This window comes from Peromyscus eremicus, chromosome 2, assembly GCF_949786415.1.
Source record: "Peromyscus eremicus chromosome 2, PerEre_H2_v1, whole genome shotgun sequence".
Taxonomy (NCBI): domain Eukaryota; kingdom Metazoa; phylum Chordata; class Mammalia; order Rodentia; family Cricetidae; genus Peromyscus; species Peromyscus eremicus.
The window spans coordinates 17639446-17661318 of record NC_081417.1 but is presented as its reverse complement, the minus strand read 5'-3'; the positions used below and the strand labels follow the sequence as shown (position 1 = coordinate 17661318).

Sequence of the window (21873 nt, the reverse complement as noted above, 5' to 3'; positions counted from 1 at the left end):
CTGAAATAGTCATGTTAGAAGTCACTCTGTCTTGGAGTTCAGGCTCAACAGTTAAAGTGCTCTATCCTCATCATTCTGCAGAGTCAGGTATTTGACTCATATGTTAGTTGGTTTTCCAAACACAACAGAAAACATTAATTCTTTAGAATGAAAATAAAATACTTTTTAAAAACTGAGAGATGATGAAGTATGTCTTACTTAGAAAGGGTGTTTTCCCCAAAGGGCATAATAAAAATGACAGAAATTCCTCGTTCATATTTGCACATGTGGATTTCCTTGAGAAGGCGCCAGTGTTGAGCCTTCAGCAGCCTATGAGAAATTTGGCAAAGTTCATTCTGCTGGCCTGGCTTCATGTGAGCACTGTTCTAAATGATTATGCACAGTTCTGTGCATTAAACTCAGGAGAGAAGGCAAACTTGGCAATATTTCTAGTGACCCTTCTTGGAAGTTTTTATTTCCAGCATTAGAAATGCAGACTTTCTAAAATGGAAAACAGTTTCGTGTGTATCTATACCCTGAAGTACAAGCACAGTGCTTCTCTGGTTTGCTGTCCACAGACTGCAAAAGCAAAACCCAAGAATGTTAATAAAGTGGAATCAGAAGAAAATCAGAGCCAATGAAACATTTTCTTTTATAGAGAATGAGATCACAACTAAGTATGTAGTTTATATTTGGAGAACAAATCTACTTTAAAGACATAGGACCTCTGGGACTCCAAATCAAGAATACACTTTGGTGGCTTATGAAGGGCCCCCATTTTCTCTGCAGATATTGTGACATTTCTGTTGTGAACTGCATGAATGCCAATATATATTTAAAAAAAGACAGAACAAGTTGAAAGAGAGAGAAACAGAATCTTCATCTTCAGCATGATTTAATCAGTAGTGCAGAGGATAGAAAATGCGAACATAGGGCAATTACACGGATATTTACGACAAAGGTTACTTGCAAGTTCTAAATCAGAGAGCAAATATTTTTGCAACTCAACCATCTTGAGCTAAGCGCCTTCCATCCTCCACAGTTCACTGAAAAATGCACCACCACAAAACCCAGTGCTCAAGTAACTCAAATTAAGCTTATTTTTCTAAACAAGGGATGGCTGAGTGCCACGTGGGCCATGGTATGCTTGGCTGAATGTTTGGTTCAAGAGAATTCTGTGTGCCCATGTTGTCCCTAGCTGCTTGACATACCGTGCTTCCCATTCTGGCCTGAGACTTCATTTGTCCCTTGAAGCAAGAGCAAATGGATTTGTTCCCAGCATGAGATACAATTGTCAATCTGAAATGTATGTAAAAATATATAGAATGTTGTTTTTCTGTCCTTTCCGATGCTTTGTTTGTACTAATGAAAATGTAAGCTGAGACTGATATTCAATATTTTTCTCTTTTCTTTTGGTATTTGTGTTCACTACTTTGGGGGAAGGAATTATAAGAAGCTTATCAGTGCTGATCTTAAAATATTTAATAATGTAATGGTATGTAGGCAAGGTTGATAGGAGATATCCAAATCTTAGACACAGGGGAACTTGTTTAAACATTTGTTTGAGAATGATGAAAGATGGCTTTGGGGATGTGAGGACTTACCAGGAGCTTGGAGTCAAATATCATCAGGTTGAACACAACTATGATGGAGGATCATGTTGGGGCAGCCGAGGCTCATGGGTAAATGCACTGGAATGGTATGATTGTTGCTGTAAGTAAGAGTGCAACAATCTGGAAATATTTTTCTGACTTCCATAAAGTGATGAAGAAAGCAGCATTCACCCTTGATTAAAGAACTGCTAGAATATATGTAGTCAACAACTTTTGTTGACAGGTCTATAAGTATTGACGATGCAGCTGATAGATCCTGTCCTTGTTCTCCATGAGGGAGGATGTGAAGTCGAGTGGGTGGATACAAATACAAATGATGAGCAAGAATCTCATGCAGTATTAGGAAAGAAAAAATGGTCACTGCTTGATGGAAGTGGTCTGATAGGGTGGCTGGGGAGGAATGTGTGCTTCAGGTGGTCATACACTTCTGTTCTGAAAACATGACTTTCAAGGGAAAGACTGAGATCTGAGAGAGACCCACCATCCACAGATACAAGCTTGACATGATGGAGGGGCAGACAGAATAGTTCTTTTCTTAAAATCCTTTTAAGGGAAAGTCAAAAATTTTCTGCTTCTTTCCCTCAACTCTTGCACTTTGCCTCCAAGACGTATCCCGCAGATGTGCAGACCATTACCAGCTGTTCAACCAGACAGATTCTTCAGGAAACTGGATCCATTGTGAGACCATGGCAGCTACATGATCAAAATGGTTCAATGAGTCCTACTTCAGAAGACGTTCTTCCCAAAATGTAGGGAACGTCCATATTTCCAAACATGGATTTGTACACAGATCAGGCAAATGCAATTTCTGACTACAGTTTGCACATGTAATAAGCATGTGTGAATGTTAGCATTTTTTCCCTCTGGAAAAAGTCCTGGCCTTGTGGTTGATGACTAACTCAAAATCATATATTTAAAATTAAGACCCATAGAGCCACAGTTATTAGTTTGTACCTACTATTAAAATAGAATGCTGACGTTTAGCAGAACTTTCTGGTTTTACTGATACTCTCCTGTTTCCCTAGTGAAATGCAACCTTTCTCATGACAGATCCTTAGTACAGAGGTGGCACAGGCAGAATAAATGATACTGAAGGTTTTATGTGTTTCATTTTTCATGGAAATAATTTATTCAAGTGTTCTGTGTGATCCCCTTGTAGGTAGTCCAGAATTACTAATGAATATTTATTATCAATGTTGTCCTCATACTTTAAGATATTGTAACTAATTTTTCCTCGTCTATATTTTATTGTAGTAACCAGGATGCTGGAGAAGGAGAAACATTTGGGTGACTGGTATTTCTAGTTAACTGAGTATTGAAAAAACAGTCCATTATGTATTTAACACCTGTTAATATTTTCTAAGCATGTGAGATATTTCTCTTTGTGTCATGAAGCTTTGAAAGTGGACGTTCTGGATGAATTTTCTTCCTGCATGACTGCACCTCAGTGCAGGTCTTAGAGCCTCAGTCATTACTGTGCAGTGGAAAACGACTGAATGGGTGTGACTTCAGGGAGGCCTTTTGCTTTTTAGTTAGCTAATACTGTGAGCTTTTCTGCCTTCAATTTTGCTTCATTCTTATACGATTTTATGTACTAAGCATTTGATCATTTATATCAGATCGACCACACCAAAGATAGATTACTTGCAATTTTCTGTGGTGGTAACCAGTATTTATCTCATTGCCTCCCACAAAATGGAACTTCACTAAGCATGAGTGGATGCAGCCATAACTACAGACCCACCTCAGAGGCTTAGCCCAAGTTTCCACACTGAGAAAAGAAGGCATTTATATACGATCCAGCCTTTCCTCTTTCAGAATCTTAGTCATGTTTCGCTCTCTCCCATCCAGAGGCATATTGTTACTTTTGCTATATTAGAACAGAATGTTAATTCACTCGGCAGTGTTACTTTCTTTCAAATGCTATTCAAGGAGTTGAGAGTCCATCACTGTAAAAATAGATAAACTTATAAAAAATGGCCAACTCAGCTAAAAACATGAGTGTGTTTGGATGTGTAAAAGTACCTATGTAGTGTTTCATAAAAACCTCACATCTAAATAAATTAAATGTAGCAATGTATATGCAGTGAATAAGTAATTTTCACTCTCTGAGCTGTCTCAAAATGGATTTGTTTATGTATATATGGATTTCCATTTTATGTCATATAACAAACTAGTATTATAGTCTCAGAAGCCCTGAACTAATTTACTAAGTTGATCAGTCAGTTCTAACAAACTTGGTTATTCATCTGTACAGCATTGCTGTTGCTTCTCTGAACTCTGAGAAGTCAATGATGATCCCTTTAGGAATTTTTAACTCATGTAGAGAGTGTGTACCAGCGTATCAAGACAACCAGACTTATAGGAAAAAGAAGCTTACCATGTGTTTAGGATACCCAGAGCACTATTAAATGACCATATAGAGATGCTTGTGCCTGCCCTTACCTCCAGCTCTGCAGCATCCGCATGTGCCACCCATATTCCATAAGCTGATTTAGCTTGTGACTTCTCTCAGTGGGTCCACATGACAGTCATTAGGACTCCTCCAGCCTGTTCTCTTATTATGCTCTGTGTTCTTGTTTTAACGAGTCTTTGCCCACCCCCACCCCCACTCCCATGATCTTCTGGAGCATCTTGTAAGACATGCTTTGTTTGACGAGCTGTAGTTTAATCCAGACAGACAATAAAATCCCCGAGGGGGGCTCTCATTCCTTTCATTCTGGGGTGGTCATTTGTATTACAGCAAACATATGTTCTCAAAATGCACATTACATAACAATCTGGTATAGATTGAGAGCTTCATTGTCATGGCATACTTTTAATCTCATGGGCAAAATGCATAAAGAATAATATAAGTGCTTTAAGACATTTGGATGATTGGCTCTTTTGGACGAATAATCTCAATAATATTCTCACTTATCCTCAAACCACTGGACAGAGACTTGTATTTTGAGAGAATTTCTTGACACTCTGCTTATGCCCATACTCACTGGAATATATCACACTGAGGAAAACGTTCTATTTCTGATTTTAAAAAAATAATTCAATTTTGATTTTGTGTGTATGGGTGTTTTGCCTGAGTGTATATGTGTGCACCATTCACCTGCAGTGCCTGCATAGGCCAGAAGAGGGTATTAGATCCCCTGAAACTGGAGGTACAGTTGTCAGCTGCCATGTGGGTGCTTGGAATCAAACATAGGTCCTCTGGAAGACCAGTTGGTGCTCACTGAACCATCTCTACAGCCTCCTGACTGGATTTCTATCTTGGGCTTTGAGTTGTAGGTAAATAAGAAAAATGGATTGTTTCTTCACTTGTAGGGATGCTGTGAACAGTTTTCATGCACAATGTGTAGTAACAGATAGGAAAAGTATTATCTGCATCTCATGTAGCGATGATAGTGCAGTGCTGAAAATCTTCCAAATGGCACTGAATAAGTATAGTGGTGTGAGCAGTACCAAGCAAAACTACCTGTTCCATGTTCTATGATGTATTTCTAAATGAGTGTATCTGATTACACATGGATGGTTGTTGTTGTTGTTGTTATTAATTATTATTGCTTTCTCTGTAAGTTAAAGTGCATTTTGGACAACCTGATACTGCTTGAGTTGTTTTCACCCAGTGAAGCTTCACTATAGTTTCTTTGTCAGGATTATTAGAAGGTTAGTGACCATGCTCAATTTGTACAATTCAGGTATGTCCAAGAAGGGGGAGGAGAAACATTAGTCTATATACATGCAAAATCAAATTAAAAGGCAATATTCAAATGAGGTTGCTTAATATCAAATGTTTATATAGAGCAAAAGTTAGATTTAAGTTAGTTATTTTTCTTCTTCACACATAATTTAGAATTCCTTAAAATATGTCCTGTGTCTTAACTCAAGTCAACCTGGTAGGTAAGCAAGTACCCACAAAACTCTAAATTATTGAGCTAAATGTTTTTGACACTTAGTCGAATAAATACAAGCTCTCAACTTTATGCAGATTTTAATTTTATTCTTTTCCTTGACTTTACTCTAAATTTATTTTTCTGCCGAGGTTAATAGCAGTGAGTATCAAATATTAATGTGTTATTATTATATCTTCTTCATAGTCACAAATTGTTTGATGGTAGCATATGTGTGTGTGTGTGTGTGTGTGTGTGTGTGTGTGTGTGTGTGTGTGTGTATGGTGGGTACACAGGCATCTGGAGGTCAAAGGTAATTGATAATTGATCTCTGCCTTATTGTTTGAGACAGGGTCTCTCACTGAATCTGGAGCTTAGAGGCATGTCTAGGCTGGCTGTCCAGCATGCTCCCGAGATCCTCCTGTCTCCCTTTCCAGTGCGTGGCTGATAGACACATGTCATTGCTCAGGCTTTTGAATGTGGGTTCTGCACTGTTGAATTCTGAGCCATCAGAGAGAGCCATCTCCGGAGATTGGTTCTCCCAATGTATTGGTTTCTTGACCATGCATTTTTGGAAGTCATGCACTACTTTCATAGTCTAGGCTCTGAGTTTTATAAATGTGACCTTAATGAAAAATATTTCCACAGACTCTTTCGCCTACCTCTTCCTATCTGTTGCCTGTTCTGTTCCTGTTTACTGGTTTTGGAAGGGCTACCTTCATTGTTCATACATTCAGTTATATACTTCAGGTATCCAAACCATGTTATTACCATAATGTTGTACTAATTGATTAATTTAGTAGTAGTCCCTACATTGTATGGTGAAGTCTGTGAATGTTAAGGCTGTTTCTAAACTGTTCACCATTGTCGACCTAGCACTGTCATACATATGTGGTGATAAACAAACAAATGCAGTGTAGCTGAGAACATGGTAACAGATTATAATAAGCCAAGTGTCTGATGTCAATTAAATACCAGCTCTTGACATACGTGTGTGTGTGTGTGTGTGTGTGTGTGTGTGTGTGTGTGTGTGTATGTGTGTGTGTGTGTTTTTTTTCCTGTTAAATTTGGGAGAGTGGTGGGATTCAAAAGGTGGGGGTCTCTTTGCTCATTCACGTGCCAAGGAAGGAGCCAGGGGACTTGTCCTCTGGCTCCTTATTAGTGTCGTACATAGTCGACCTGAGTTTGATGGAAGAATGAAGGACAAGAGAATTTTATGCATGAAAACACAGCTTTCTCTTCTAGCATTTATTCTTCTCCCTACCTTTGCATCTTCCGGTCATTAGGAGTTTTTAGTAAAGCACCACGGAGTTTATTTAGGGCCAGGTTTGCGCTCGGGGTTTTGTGGGCAGTCCTGACTTTGTTCCTTTCTCATTCCTGTAGATTTACGCATATGTTTTTGAGAACATCAAGTCTGTTCAGCTGGAAGCTCTGCTCTTATCCTTACTGAGCATCGTTGTCCTTGTTCTCGTTAAAGAGCTGAATGAACAGTTTAAAAAAAAAATCAAAGTTGTTCTTCCCGTCGACTTGGTTTTGGTAAGTATGCAATCAACAACACTTAGTTGTTTTCGGGGGCGAGGGTAAAGTCTGCAGATGCTTACTATATTTTCTACAGCAACCCACAGCCGTTCCTGTGTCTCATTAATGAAAGACTAATTTGCATGGATATACATTAATCTAAGAAACATTTTGAGTCAATAATTTTAAAAAGGAAGGACATATGTTTTCAATTTACACAGCATTTCTCATATGCTTTCAATTTTTTATAAAAATAAGAGGACATATCGCCTGAGATCTTATAAGAGACATATCTAAGAGTGAGTCTCCAATGATATTGGGTATGATCTTATGCAAAGTAATAAAATATGACACCCTGTGCTATTGCTATGACACCTCTGTGACACACATTAAACTATTATCTGGCAAATACTCATTAATGATTGGAAGGTTTGTTGATTTTCCTGTTACTGAACTAATTTTACCTCTTTGAAAAGATGCTCAGGATTTTCATTGACCAGGGTTGGTTCTTCAAAATATGTTTGTGACTGGAAAAATACATCATATCTTGCTTCTAAAGACTGAAGTTTTAAGAGCCTTTCCCAGGATCACTTAGTAAAGTATCACATTGACATGACCACAGTCTTCATTAATGAGCTTTAAATGGTCCTTGGATTTTCATGTATATTATAAATGGTATCCAAATAACTTCATCGATTGAAATTTTGATGGCAAGATCCATGTCATCTTACCTCAAAGTTTGGAAGAGGTTAAGAAATGTCCATTGTATCTTGGAAATCTATATTAAAAGTTATATAAAACCAAAATTTGAAAATAACCTTCGGGAGACAGGTCCCTAACCTAGTCATAAAGCATCTGACATTCTCTAAAAAGTTGGTAAGGATCATTTCTAAAATGACAGATATTCTTGAGATGGCGTGGACTTTCCAGACCCTTGGCAAAAGCCCCAGTGCAAGCCCAAATACTTAAAAGTCGCAGAACATAATGTTAAAGAAAGAAGGTTCTGTTTTTTTTGTTGTTGTTGTTATTCATTTTTTACCTCAACTACTGTATCTCAGTGATGACCTCAGAAAGCAAGTTAGAATAGAGAATTCTACTCCAGCGAGTCTGAGAGAACGTGGCCGTGTGAGTAGGCTTGCCTTTTCCCTCCCCCCACCAGCTTCATCACACTCATAAGGTATCCTATATACACACATGGATACCCCTGAACCACTGTCAAGTTTTGGACACATCCACTGCACCATCACCACTGCCCCTTGGTCTTCCCTGGGTCTCTGGGTCGCTCTGGTAAGGAAGATCTGCTGCAACCAGGCTGGTGCTGTATAGGCAGGGAATGACAGATACTTGAGTGTCTGCAGAATGGAAGAGAAACAAGGGTAGAATTTGAGTTGGGCACCTATTCTTTTTTCTTATAAAGCTTCCAACTATTAGGGAACATGACAGTTGGAGGAGAGCCAGATTAGAACTATCTTTAGCAACCGGGGCAGAATCCCTTCCTGCCCATGTCGAAGAGCCGAAGAGCCGTGCTGGCCTGTATATACCTATAATACTAACAAACTACTAAAGAGGAACCGGTGAACTCAAGATAAAGAAACTTAATCATGTTATCAAAATACAGCGAGGAAGCAAGGTGCTTGCTGTCTTCATGACCATTTCAGTAACTTAGAGATAACTATTATATCACATTAATATCTATATAGTTTATTCTTGCCTTTTCTTTGTTAAATCCAAAGTAATATTTTGCTTTTTAAACATATTTGATGCTTTAGAAATTTTTGTAAATTCAGTTAAACATCAGCTGAAGGCATACTTAGGAACATAACTACAAAGACCGCTACTTAGTATTGAGCATTGATTGTTAGATGTTCTTTATTTATACTGTAATTTTGTTATGCTTTTTCTCTGGCCATGCTTATGGGGAATTTGTACTTTAAGTGTATGATTGATATATCCATTTTAAGAAGATGAATCATTCCATACTGTTTTTTATTGTTTCATTTCTATTTGTCTATAGAAGATTTCAAGGTTCATTTTAGGTGATAAAACTAGTTTTTACTTTATCCCAATCGATATTCTTTTACTAGCCCAATTTGGTAGTTTTTTTTTTTTTGCCATTTGTATTTAGGATCTCAAATACAATTTGACCACAACCCAACACAGTGTGTCATGAAACTATGTAGTAACAGGTCAGAAGAACTGATGTAAGCTATCGTCAGCATCTCTTCAGATCAACCTAAGATCTCTACCTAAAAGGCCCAGGCTATGTTCTCAGGGAGCAGAAACTGACATAGTGTAAAGAGAGTGCCTCAGGTTAGACAACCTGGAAGTCCCAGAGCTGAGATGAAAGACTGTGAAAACGGGTGAAAGATTCTGGGGGACATCGCCAATACCACGGAGGCTGACCTGGCTCTGACATGTGCTTAAAGATGACTGTGGGGCTGAGGAGCTAGTTCATCCGCTAAGTGCGTAAGTGTGAGGTCTAAAGTTCAGACACCCAGAAGTCTTCTAAATGCCACCCAGGCACAGCAGACTGCCTGGACTTCCAGCCTTGGAAGACGGTAATAGGGGATCCCCAGGACGAACTGGCCATCCAGCTTAGCCATATAGAGAAACTCTGGGCTTGACTGAGAGACCCTATCTCAACGAATAAGGAGGAATAGCAGAAAAACATTAACTTTGGTCCTCCACATGTACAAGAATCCTTGCGCATTTGCACACATGCAAACATATGTGCCCCCACACAGGCAAATATGTATGCACACATGTAACACACACATGCACATGCACATATAGACACACTGGCTATGATTGTAGACAGGGCAAGTGACCTTGCTTGAATATCTCAATAACATCAAAATAAGTTATCTGAACCTCCTTGAGGGCTATCTGAAAGTCATTTGTCCCACCAGGCTGGGAACTGGCATGTTTTACTTCATGAAGGAGATAAAGCCTCAAATTATTTAAAAAAAAATGAGGCTGTAAACCAGCATTTACTACTAGCAGAGTAAGAATATTGAACAGTAGTTTATGCTCTTGAGAGGTTGCTCTCACAGAGGGATAATGTTCTCATAAAGCATTCCTTCATGTAATGAGAGAAAAGTTGGTTGAAATACAGTACGTACACACACACACACACACACACACACACACACACACACACACACCACTACATTTTATGCCTTTTGGGCCTTCAAAACTGTACATACTTGGGTGAGTACAAAGCAGAATGTGAGAAAAAACATGAGATTATACATACTGTACTTTGAAAACTCAGAGGGACATCTTGAATTTTAGAAGTGTATTTTAGATTTGTACTTGACACATGATTGGTGACTTTGCATAATAATTAGTTCAGTGTGACATTGTGGTTACAGTTTAATTATCAGATCAAAATCATTGGCATAGCCATTGTCTTGGTTATTTTGCATTCTTTTGTACTGGAACATTCTAAATCCTTTTATCAGAGATTTTAGAATACACAGTTAATCATTATCAATGGTGGATATTTATTGAACTGCGTTCTAAGACCTCAGAAGCTAATGCTTCATAGCCAAGTTCACTCTGTGCCTGTTAATCATTTTCTCCTTAGCTTTCCCCCTATTTTTCTTTTCTTTTCTTTTTTGTGATCCAGGAACTACTGTATAGCCCAAGCTGCTCTCAAATTTGAGATCCTCATGTCTCGGCATCCTGACAGCTAGGATTACAGACATGCAACACCACTCCTGGCTTAATTCTTAGCATTTCATTAATAAATAGTAATTATGGGACATATAATGTGTATTTTTAAGTGGTCTTAGGTGTTTGAAAGCCTGCTAGTATACACACACGCACACATATATATGTCTTTCTTTCTTTTTTGTATGGAACCACACAGATCATTGCTGCCTCATTTGCTTGCTATTGTACCAACATGGAAAACACATATGGATTAGAAGTAGTTGGACACATTCCAAATGGGTAATGTAGCCTTTCTTTTAATATGTGTTTATCTGAGTGTTTGTTTTTGGTGTTCAAAGGGCCTGGGCCTGGGTACGTATGGATTTCATTTCTTTTTGTGGCTGTATGAGGCAAAATTCTAATTAATTTTTGTTATAAACGACAAAACCAACATGTGGAGAAAAACAGTAATTTTTTAGGTTATAAGCTAGCCTGTTATTAAATAAGCATGTAATTGTCTTATGCAGCATTGCTTCAAGTAAAAGATTCCAAAAGTATTTACAAAGATATGGCTAGAAAAATAATGGAGGTTGCTAAATTTGCAAATTTCTGGACTTGGCCCAACTTAATTTCTCAGCCACACATTTTCTTGTGGTCATTTTTATTTCACTAAAGTTATGATAAATGTAAGCAAGCATCCTGTGGAACTGGAAGCCCATGGGCCTGAGTAGAGAGTTATAGAGAAGAGTAAGGTAGAGCTGGCCTGGCTCCCCACCTCTCTCTGGTTTTCCACTAGGCTGCAAGAGAATGTTTCCCATATTTAACATTGTGAAAGGACAAAGGTCCTTCCAAAAAACAGCCCGACGAGAGAAAAATGGGCACCTTAGGACTTAGTCCCTTCTTCTAGGCTGTATAACACAGACGTGTAAAAATTTTGAGACAAAGTTAAAAGTAGTTGGGTCTTCTATATTTTATTTTTCACTCCCTTAAAACAAAGAAATAATAGAAAAATTCTCAGAAACTAAAAAAGGTTAATTCTAAGAAATCCTGTGCTTACCGGCGTATGCAGATGCAGGTAAAGGAAGGTTTCCTCAATCAACCCTAGTTTCCTAAAGCCTTTCCTTTGAAAGCCGATGAATTGTTTCTTCTTCAGTCCTGTTGTTATTAATTACATTTAACGTTAATGAAATAAGAGTTCCATTTCTTCATTTCAAGTTTTGTATGATATGTATCTTAGCAAGCATATTCATAAAAATCTGTTTTGAGAATAAGGGTTAGTAAGTGGGTAACAAAAATTCATGACTGCCTTCCATCTATCCTTGCTCACCCTTACTTGAATTCCCTTTCCAGAAACACTATTAAGAAATTGCAAAAACGTATGGCTTTGAAAACCAAGAGCTGAGACCAAAGCCCAGTTCAGCTGTTCCCCTTGTAACCTCCCTCCAAACATTTTCTCATCCCTACAGTGGTTGTGGTGTACTTGATTTGGGGTTGTTGGGAAAATTGAATGAAACAGTTAATGAGAAAGAGCCCACATTCTACTCACACACTAGATAGTAAGGTACCAACCAGTATGAAATCACTTCTCCCTTTTCTTTTATTTTTACCATAGGGATTCTTTGGGTGTGTGTGTGTGGGATAAGTCTCCCAAAATGATAAGGGATATATAAGTGGTCATTTGGCTTACATGGTTTTCAAGGGACAATAAGACATAATGGCTGGGTATTATCTGAGAAATGTTTTAAAGACTTCTTTGAAATGAAGTTAAATGTGGTCTATTTTGCAATAGAGAGTAGATGAGCTCTTCCTACATATTTTCTTTAGTTTGTGTAAGCCATGATTAACTGTCTCATGAAAGGATTGAGTTAGAAATGTAATTACCTTAATGAAGTCAACGGCATATTTGGAGATTAGCCGACAGTAAGGTAAGCTAGTGTTTGCCTGAAACCCTGCAGCATTCAAGGGAGGAAACCCAGCTCCAGTGCCAGCCAAATAAATATTTGGAAAAATTCAAATGAAACGAAGGCCCAGATATGCTTTTGTTTCCTACAAGAAACTTTTGTCAAGTCAGAATTTCTGCGGTATGACCTGAATTCCCTTGGCGTGAGTGTCAGCTAAATGCACGGGGCTCTCCCTGTGGTGTTTCCTACAGTTTTGCTTCTCTGCTAAATAATAGTGAAATAACAGGGCTTCTCCGGAAAAGAATGCTTAGCTTTTCCCTCGGGGGTTTCACGTATTCCATGTAAACTTTAGAAACATTACTGCAGTGGAATTCACGACAAGTTGTTACACAAATGAGAGGAAGGTTGGTACCTTCAATCCAGTCTCCCTCTCCACAGGATTCCTCCGCCCCGCGCTCCACCCATGAACATCCTCTCTGCAGTGCTCACCGAAGCTTTTGGAGTTGCGCTTGTAGGCTACGTGGCCTCTCTGTCTCTTGCTCAAGGATCTGCCAAGAAGTTCAAATATTCAGTTGATGACAACCAGGTAGAGTGTGCCCCCAGCCCCTCTCTAGCCAGTGTGTTTTACTGCTCCATAGACACTTAGACACTGAAAAGGTCAAATGTTTTGAAAATACAGCTTTTCTAATGTGTAGCAAGAATGGCCAGAAGAAAGCAGTAAAGTCTCCGAGTCATTCCCGGAAGCTGAGAGTCTATTGTTCCCAGCTTATAATACATTAATTTGTTCATTCCTTCCTTTTATTTGCATGTGTGTCAGAGGGCAGCTTCCAGGATTTAGTTCTTTTCTTCACCGTGTGGGTCCTGAGATGGAATGAGATCATCAGGTTTTGAGGCCAATGACTTCACCTGCTGAGTTATCTCATTGACCCTTAAAACACATTTTTAGAAACATACACCTTCATGTTCTTTTATTTGGTTTTAGGAGAGATGCCAAGCGTTATTTGTCATTTCATGACACATAACTAATATGTCGACACTACAGGGTGTGAAGTCCTGTTCCTGCGTACTTGAGAGTGCATGCACACTTGTTTCCTGAATCTGTTTCTCCCAGTATCTTTGTGATGCCTCAAGGCCCCACACTGCTCTGTGGGCCTGCACAGAAGCTGCAGTGTACTGCCTACAAGCACACTGCCACCTGCACACAGAACTCATGCTAAGGTTATTGGCCTCAGTTCTCTCGGGATATGTGGATATTAAGCCCTGCTATAGGTTCCAAGGATAAAATAATGAACTACTTTGATGAATGTTTTCATCCACTCAGAAACTCTCAGGGCCTTCCTCCTTCCATGCTCAAATCACAGACCTCATTGCCATGACTTACACGGCTGTATGTCTTCAGGATCCCATTTCTTATCTGGTCTCTTATGATATGTCCTGGCCACACTTTCTGTATCTTCTTTGAACTCACTAGTTGAGATTCTGGCTAGGGAATTTTGCACTCACAGTTCTATTTTCTGTGAATCCTGCCCCCTCACACATCTGTACAACTTTCTCATTCAGATCCTCACTTCACAGGAAGACCTCTGTTGACCAAACTCCTCACATCCAGGCCTCTCTACACCCTTCTCTACTTGCTGTCTAAGTCTGTCTACTTGCTGTCTATATTTTCTTGTCAGAACCACATCTCTCCGAGGCCAGAGATGATTGTTTACAGTAACTGGTGCCAATAGGGGCAGTCAGGGTGTTAGGAGGAGTTTTCATTTATCCAGTAGAAACATGGTGACTGGAGCAGGCCCTGGTGAGGAAAAGCCTATGTGGATGCACACTGGATTGCATCTGGAGTTTCTGGGAAGAATCATGTACAGTTGGGGGCTAGACATGGGAGGATGTGATTGGGATTCGAGGGCCCTGTAGACCAGTTACCGAGTTTTCATTAGCCATCAAATGTGAATACCAAATAACAGGTTGGATATGGGAGTCTGAAGTTCAGGAGAGGAGTCCACGCTGAAGATGTAAATGCGGGAGTTGTCTGTTTATATCTGTGTAGTTAAGATGTAGATACACAAGACAAATAGTCCTACATTGGCAACTGGTTAGATAACAAAGGAAACTGAGAAGCGACAGCCAGAGAGCTGGAGGGAAAATTGGAGTGTGAGGTCCGAGAAGCCACTGGAAGGGAACTTTAAAGAAGGGTGAAATAAGTAACTGTGGAAAATGCATCTTTATACCAGGTAAGGGAAGAAGGAGTCATTGGAGTTAGTCAGGCAGATGTTGTGAGGAAAAAGTGGGAACAGAACTCAGACTGGGGTGACTGAGAATATAGACATGGACGATGGAAATCATGAGTAAATAGAATTTCCTCACAAGTTTGTTGTCAGAGTTGAAAGAGTGATGTGCTCAGAATAGTCTTGGAGGATGACAGTCAACGGACATTGACTATTTTTATTATAAACTGTTGCCTCTCAGCTGATGAGAAGAATAGTAACAGCATAAACAAGCTTCATTCTTTGACAAATTGTACCTGGGACTCTAGAAGGGGATTGTGATAAAGAAATGTTCTATTCTCCCATAACTAATCTTGCAGGAATTTTTGGCCCACGGCCTCAGCAATGTGATCCCTTCATTTTTCTTCTGTATCCCAAGTGCTGCTGCCATGGGAAGGACGGCTGGTCTCTACAGCACAGGAGCAAAGACACAGGTAACAACCATTCTGCAGGGAAAGAGGGACTGTGGGGCCGCCATCCCTTCTCAGACTAGAAGAGAGAGGTACCGAGCCTTGAAAATGTTGCTAATTTGTATTTTCTAAGCAGCTTCTAGAAACCCTCCCTCCCTCCCTCTCCTGCTCCCTCTTTCCCATTCTCTCTCCCCCTCTTTTTCTTATCTTTCCCCATTAATGACTTTCCCACAGGCTCAATGATTCAAGGAGCAAACTGCTGAATTCTGCACCCAAGGCAGCTTTATTTTATTATTAGCAATCTTGAAGCCGGGGCTCCATCTAGTGGTGTCTCAGTTAACCTAACCAGTCTCGATGACTTTTTCTTTTTCTTTCTTTCTTTTTTTCTATTTGCTTACTTCCTTGAAATAAAAGATAACCAAGTCTATGCAGAATCAGTTCTCGACACTAACATTGCATATACAGCAATGAGCAAATGTGCCAAAGTACCATTCTATATATGTGAATATTTGGGATTAAAGAAACACTTGATATATATATTAGCAACTCAAAAGGATTCTTTTTTTTTTTTTTTGCAAGCCTGATCTATATTAGGCATTATGCTGCATAATGGCAGAGTGATGATGATGATGATGATGATGATGATGATGGAGATGATGGTACTGATGGTGGTGGAAACAATATTGAATTATGTGTCAGGCATTGTGTGTCTAATTTTTTATATAAATGGACTCAATCTCTTAGGTAACTCATTGAAAGTTGTAAAATTGTTCTCTGTTTCTGTGTGAGAAAGTTGAGGGAAATGTGGCTGAAATAATTGATCCAGGTGTTGTGTACAAAACTTTTCCTAGGGAGACCCAACACACATACACATCTACTCATCTCAGATAAGGATCCCACAACAGATCTATGTATGTACAGTGCAGATACCAACAAAGTCCAACTTGGAGAACTAATGATTTTTATTGGGGTTGCATATAGTAATACGTGTGAGGGATTACGTACAAGAGCAGAAATGACTCAAAGATGGATGTACCACCAAAGTCCATGGATGACAGCTCACAAAAGCTGGTAGTTGGGAACACACTGCACAGTCTGCAGGCAGCTCAACAGGTTGGAGAGTGTCCTTTCCACGTGCCTCGGTTGGTCTAAACCTTTTCAAGTAGCTTAGCTAACTGGTTTCTGCTTCTTCCAGGCACCTGGTCTGGTCTCAGGGTATTTGCAGCTTTACTTGTCCGCCCCTGACTCTCTCTCTGCAGCTTTTATTGTTTACTCTTGGAAGAGAGGGGCCTAGTAAATCTGGTCAGTTTCAGGAGCTTCCTGAAGCTTACTTTGAGTTGTTTATTTTCTGGCTTAAGGAGCTTCTCTGCAAACTGCTATACAATACCAGGTCATAGACCTAGGGAATGGCAAAGCTTGGATTTAAACTCAGAGTGATTGCACTCTTAACCAATGACCAATCAAGAAAATTGATGTATATAGTAAGAAATTGACAATAACAACTAACCATTATACAACAATCCATGCATAAAATAAGAATTGAATGAGAATCCATAAACTATTTTATGTGAAAATTCAAACTTTTATTAGAGGTTTATCTTATATTTAATATAGTTTTTAAGCTGTAGAAAATGCATAAGAAAAGTGTAGATTTGCAACCTTGGGGGCAAGTACCAATATAAATACAGATAAATAATAAAGTAGTGAGTGAGACTGATACTATACACCATAGAGCAGAGGGACACACAACCATCGATTTTGAATACGTTACAGTTTAACAAATAATAACCATAACTTAAGAAGCAAAATTCTTATGTAAGCTTGGATTTCTGACATTCAAATATAGATTCATAGTGTCTCTTGGTTGGCACAAACTTTTTTTTGTGAATTACTCTTAAATGTTTGTGATCGTTTACTTTCACGACTCCTTCCTGTAAAAGTCTAGGCTTCTATAGACTTTCCCCAGGATCTCTGATAAAAATGGATTACGTTAGGTTGGGTATTTTCATGTTTAGGCTCAATGAATGAAAAATATTGAGTAGGTTCTAGAAGCTAGGCTTGCCTGCCGGTGCCATCACATACAGGTGGGTGGTCTTGCACCAGTAACTCAACTCCTCTAGCTTAATGGACTCAGCTGATCAAGGAGAACTGTAACTCTATAAAGATTAAACGAATCAATACATGCAGAACTAGGGAAACACCTAAGCACACAAAAAAACATTCTTGAAATGTCAATGATTGCAATTGATTTTATTACGGATTTATTTATTTATTTATTTATTTATTTATTATTTTTTATTTTTTTTGGTTTTTCGAGACAGAGTTTCTCTGTGTAGCTTTGCGCCTTTCCTGGATCTCGCTCTGTAGACCAGGTTGGCCTCGAACTCACAAAGATCCGCCTGGCTCTGCCTCCCAAGTGCTGGGATTAAAGGCGTGCGCCACCACCGCCCGGCGGTTTTATTGTTTTTAAGTCAAGACACCTGTGTGGCTGGGATGGCCTTCTCCTGGGATGGTTTTCTCATCCTAGTTGGCCCTCACTTGCTGAGGGTGCTTGAGGAAGATGATAGTGTCACTATCTTATGGACAAAGAGGCTGAAATACAGCCCTGAGGTGGCTCCACCACGATGTGTGCTCTCTCTGGCCTTAGGTGCTTTGCATGCATTTCTTATCCCTGTATCAGTGACAAGAAAACTCTGATCAGCCTTTGTAACTTCCAACATTGAATGCTTAAGAGAAAGAACACTTTAGAAAATTTGTCCTAAGTGTACAATCTGAGCAGGTCAATAACATCATTTACTAGGATGGGGAGAGAGGGATTCGTTCTAGGGAGTTACATGTTTGAACGGTTAGAACAAGAGAACATTTCTAAAGGCTTCTTACTTAATAAAGATTTTTTTCCCTGCAAACTATGTATTGAACTTCAAAAGAAATGAATCTAGCGAAACAATAAAGCCCACCAGCAGAGTATTCTCAGGATAGTCTGCTTGCTGAGGTGAAAACTGCTTCCTAACCATGCCTGTCCAATTGCACAGAGAATCCGAACTAATGTGCATGCTCAAATTGAGGATGATTTGGTATCCATTTCAGACCTTTTATGTTGTAACCACTAAGTGTATATAGGTATAGTTGACAACTGGTGTGGCTGAAGAGAATTCTAACCAGATCTCCAAAGTTAGGCTCTCAATAGGCTACTAGTGAAAGCCTTTTTCCACACATCATGATTTCACAGCGCAGGCCCTTCAGCGGCTCTGCCTCTCCTAGGCCCTGGAATGCATGCCCACTAAATTAACCTGGGGCCCTTCAACTTTTTATCTAATTAATTACAACGCCTCAAAGCACAGGTGATAAGCACATTACCCTTATTAATTACTTTACCACCTACCAGAGTTTCAGTATCCTCATAGGAATACTTCACTGTGATATTTCTGTGTAGTTATCTATTTAAGGCTGGAGGTGTAGCTAATAGTAGAGCACTTGTCTGCTGTGCACAGGATTCAATCCCCAGCTCTACAAGCAACAGGAAAGAGTGATCTTTCTGATAAAACAAAAACACCATCATTTTATTTCTTCCTTCAGTCCCAGAAAAGGTTTTGCACAGTTCGGAAATATATTTTTTCTACTCACTCTAGTGCTTTCTTAGACAAGCCTTCTCGGTTGCTTAGCTTTGCCTGCCTGCCTGTCTTTCTGTGTGTTGTCCATGTACATGTGCGTGTAAATGCATGTGCATTTGCAGATATACATGCCCATGAGTGCAGAGACCAGAGGTCAACCCTGGGTGTCATTCCACGGGCGCTTTTCACCTTGTTTTTTAGAGACAGGGTCTCTTGTTGGCCTGAATCTTACAAAGTAGGTTAGGCTGCCTGGCTAGTGAGTTCCCAGGATCCACCTGTCTCCTCGTCCCTAGCACTGGAATTGTAAGTATGTGGCCACCATGGCCAGCCTTTGTGATGTGGGTTCTGGGCATCAGAACCCCAGCTCTTTTGTTCACACGCCATGGACTTTACCAGCTGAGCTGTCTCTCCAGCCCAGGGATCCAGTTTGCAGTAGTTCATCCTCAAGAACCCTGTTGTCTGCTGAGAGTCTGGTCAGACAGACCGAAGGCAATGTGTGTGGTCATTAATACAATTTAAATGTATTGTAGTACATTGTTGTTGGAAAGATTCTATTTAAAATCAGATATTTGATCACATACTTTAAAGAAGTCTTGTTCAACAGAAATATAATATGAGCTACCCAAGTAATTTAAATTATATAGTGACCACATCTTAAAAAAGAAAACCTATTAAAATTGATTTTAATACATTTTAACTTGCCTAATAAGATAAAATTATTATAATTTCAACATGGATTAAAGAACTATATACAATATTGTTTTTGTATTTTTTCTTCAATAAAGCTTAGGGATCTGGTATATATTTTACATGTGCAGACCAATCTTAATATGGACTAGTCATATTTCAAGTACTTAGGAGCTAGCATGGCGATTATTGGGCAGGGAATCTGGGACTATTTTATGTAAGTGAGTAGAAGGCAAAGACTTCAGTGTTTCAGAAATTTAATCGAATTGTTTAAATAGGAATAATGAAAGACACTTGATCAGTTAGTAGCAGTGCTGTAGTCAGACAGACACACACTCTAGTCAGACAGACACACACTCATCCTCCAGATGTGGAAGTGCTCTTAGCTATGCTCTCCTTGTGGATCTCAGAACAGCCTTTGGGAGAGTAAGACAAAGAGCACAAGTGAACACTGTTTCTTATTTCCCTCCTGTCTGAACTGGAATGTTAACTCTGGGCGGGAGCTCAGTGTCCCCTGGCTCCCTCTCTTGCACGCTTCTCTTCACTTCCAACAGCAGAGACACATCAGTGCTTTTCAGGGTCTCCAGGAGGATCACAGAACCATGAGGGATGCCAGACAGCATCTGCTGCAGAGGCTATGCAGCCACAACTGAAACAGCAGCTGGCATGCTGTTTGGCAACGCTAAGATTGCCTCAGGGCTCTAATTTGCAAAACTGAATTCCTTTTATTCTTCCAGAAGTAGGCTCATTGCTTGCATCTTCTACAAGGTCTTCATTTAGCCTTGTTGCCTAGTGTCCTGCTTCTTATTCTTTCTTCCTGCTCTTCCCTTTCTCTTTTACGATTTCACCACTTTACATAAATCTGTGCATCATTTGACCTCTGCTTGGGAAGCAAACAATTGTGATCTGTTCTTTCCAAGTAAGTATTGTGTATCTATGGAGGACACTAATGCCTTTAGTGGTCATCTTTGTAAGTAATGGGCAATATGTATTGGTGCTACTGAGATTGACAGCACAGATTAAATGCTACACTTCTTCATCCCCTCAGCCCTCTGAAACAGAATTTATATGTAATGTTTACACACACACACACATATATGTACATATGTATATAACCTTGTAATAAACATGAAGAAAATAAAGATTTCATTAACTTTTTTTTTTTTTTTTTTTTGGTTTTTCGAGACAGAGTTTCTCTGTGTAGCTTTGTGTCTTTCCTGGAACTCACTTGGTAGCCCAGGCTGGCCTCGAACTCACAGAGATCCGCCTGGCTCTGCCTTCCGAGTGCTGGGATTCAAGGGGTGCGCCACCACCGCCCGGCGATTTCATTAACTTTTTTGCAGACTTAACTCTGAGACATGCCTACTTAAAATTTTAAGACAAAAATTATCATGAGGCATTTAGTCAGCATGGCATGGAAAGTATTGAAGAGGAAAATACCTCGTGGATGGTAAGAATGTGAACGCTTGCCTTTGGCATTTATAGCCTAAGTCCTTCTAAAGCTTACTGAGGACTTACTTAGGCACTGTTTCTTTTCTGACAGGAAGAAGAAACAAAGTGACTATTATTAGTGAAGAGCCTCAAGGAGTTGATTTTATTTACCACTAGTTAGTTGTTGTATAGTTTTTATAGCATTCTTAGTAGACTGTAATCTAACCAGGAACTTCAAACAATAGTTGTGAAAACCCCTAACTTGTTGAACTGCCTCACTTTGAGCAAGGCCAAATTGAGTTGATTATGTGTTCACACAATCCCCTTTGCCAGTGCTGGGAACCAAACGCTCCGCTTTCAATCTGAGACACCATCTAAAATTAGAAGAGTGATACATGTCCTACTTCAGTTCAAGGAGAAAAACGGGACACATTGTTAATAAATAAAACAAAACTCAACAAGTAAGCAAATCCTTGAAAATCCAGCGTTTGTGCATTGGACTTGGTGTCATTCGACTTAGTGTTAGTGTTTAAAACTATTAAACCAAGACTGTCACTTGATCTCCTCTAGACAGGGGTGAGTGGGAAGCAGATCCTCCTGGTCCAGCTCCTCCCTGCTGCTCTACTATATCCCTATCTTTCTATAAATTCATACTTTCCCACCACCAGCTATTCTTGACAGGAGTTAGAAGAATTTCCCAAATATGTCTGCTTGTGCTAAATTAAGCTTTCACTTAAAAATAAGGGAGTTGGGCTGGAGAGATAGCTCAGCAACTTAGAACACTGGCTGCTCCTCCAGAGGACCAGGGTTCAATTCCTATCACCCACCTAGTGGCAGCCATCTGTAAGTCCAGCTCCAGGAGATCTGACGCCCTCTTGTGGCCTCCATGACACCAGGTCCGTAGTGCACAAACATATA

The 21873-nt window shown here is 39.6% G+C and overlaps 1 protein-coding gene across 1 annotated transcript in view; it reads left to right on the top strand.

Annotated features, from left to right (window-relative positions):
- Positions 1-21873, top strand: part of Slc26a7 (solute carrier family 26 member 7) — a 125437-nt gene that overhangs the window by 66257 nt on the left and 37307 nt on the right. Inside the window, exons 6-9 of the mRNA XM_059253885.1 lie at positions 6860-7012; positions 10869-10951; positions 12991-13138; positions 15137-15250. Coding sequence (XP_059109868.1) covers positions 6860-7012; positions 10869-10951; positions 12991-13138; positions 15137-15250 — 498 coding nt within the window. The remainder of the gene's footprint in view (positions 1-6859; positions 7013-10868; positions 10952-12990; positions 13139-15136; positions 15251-21873) is intronic.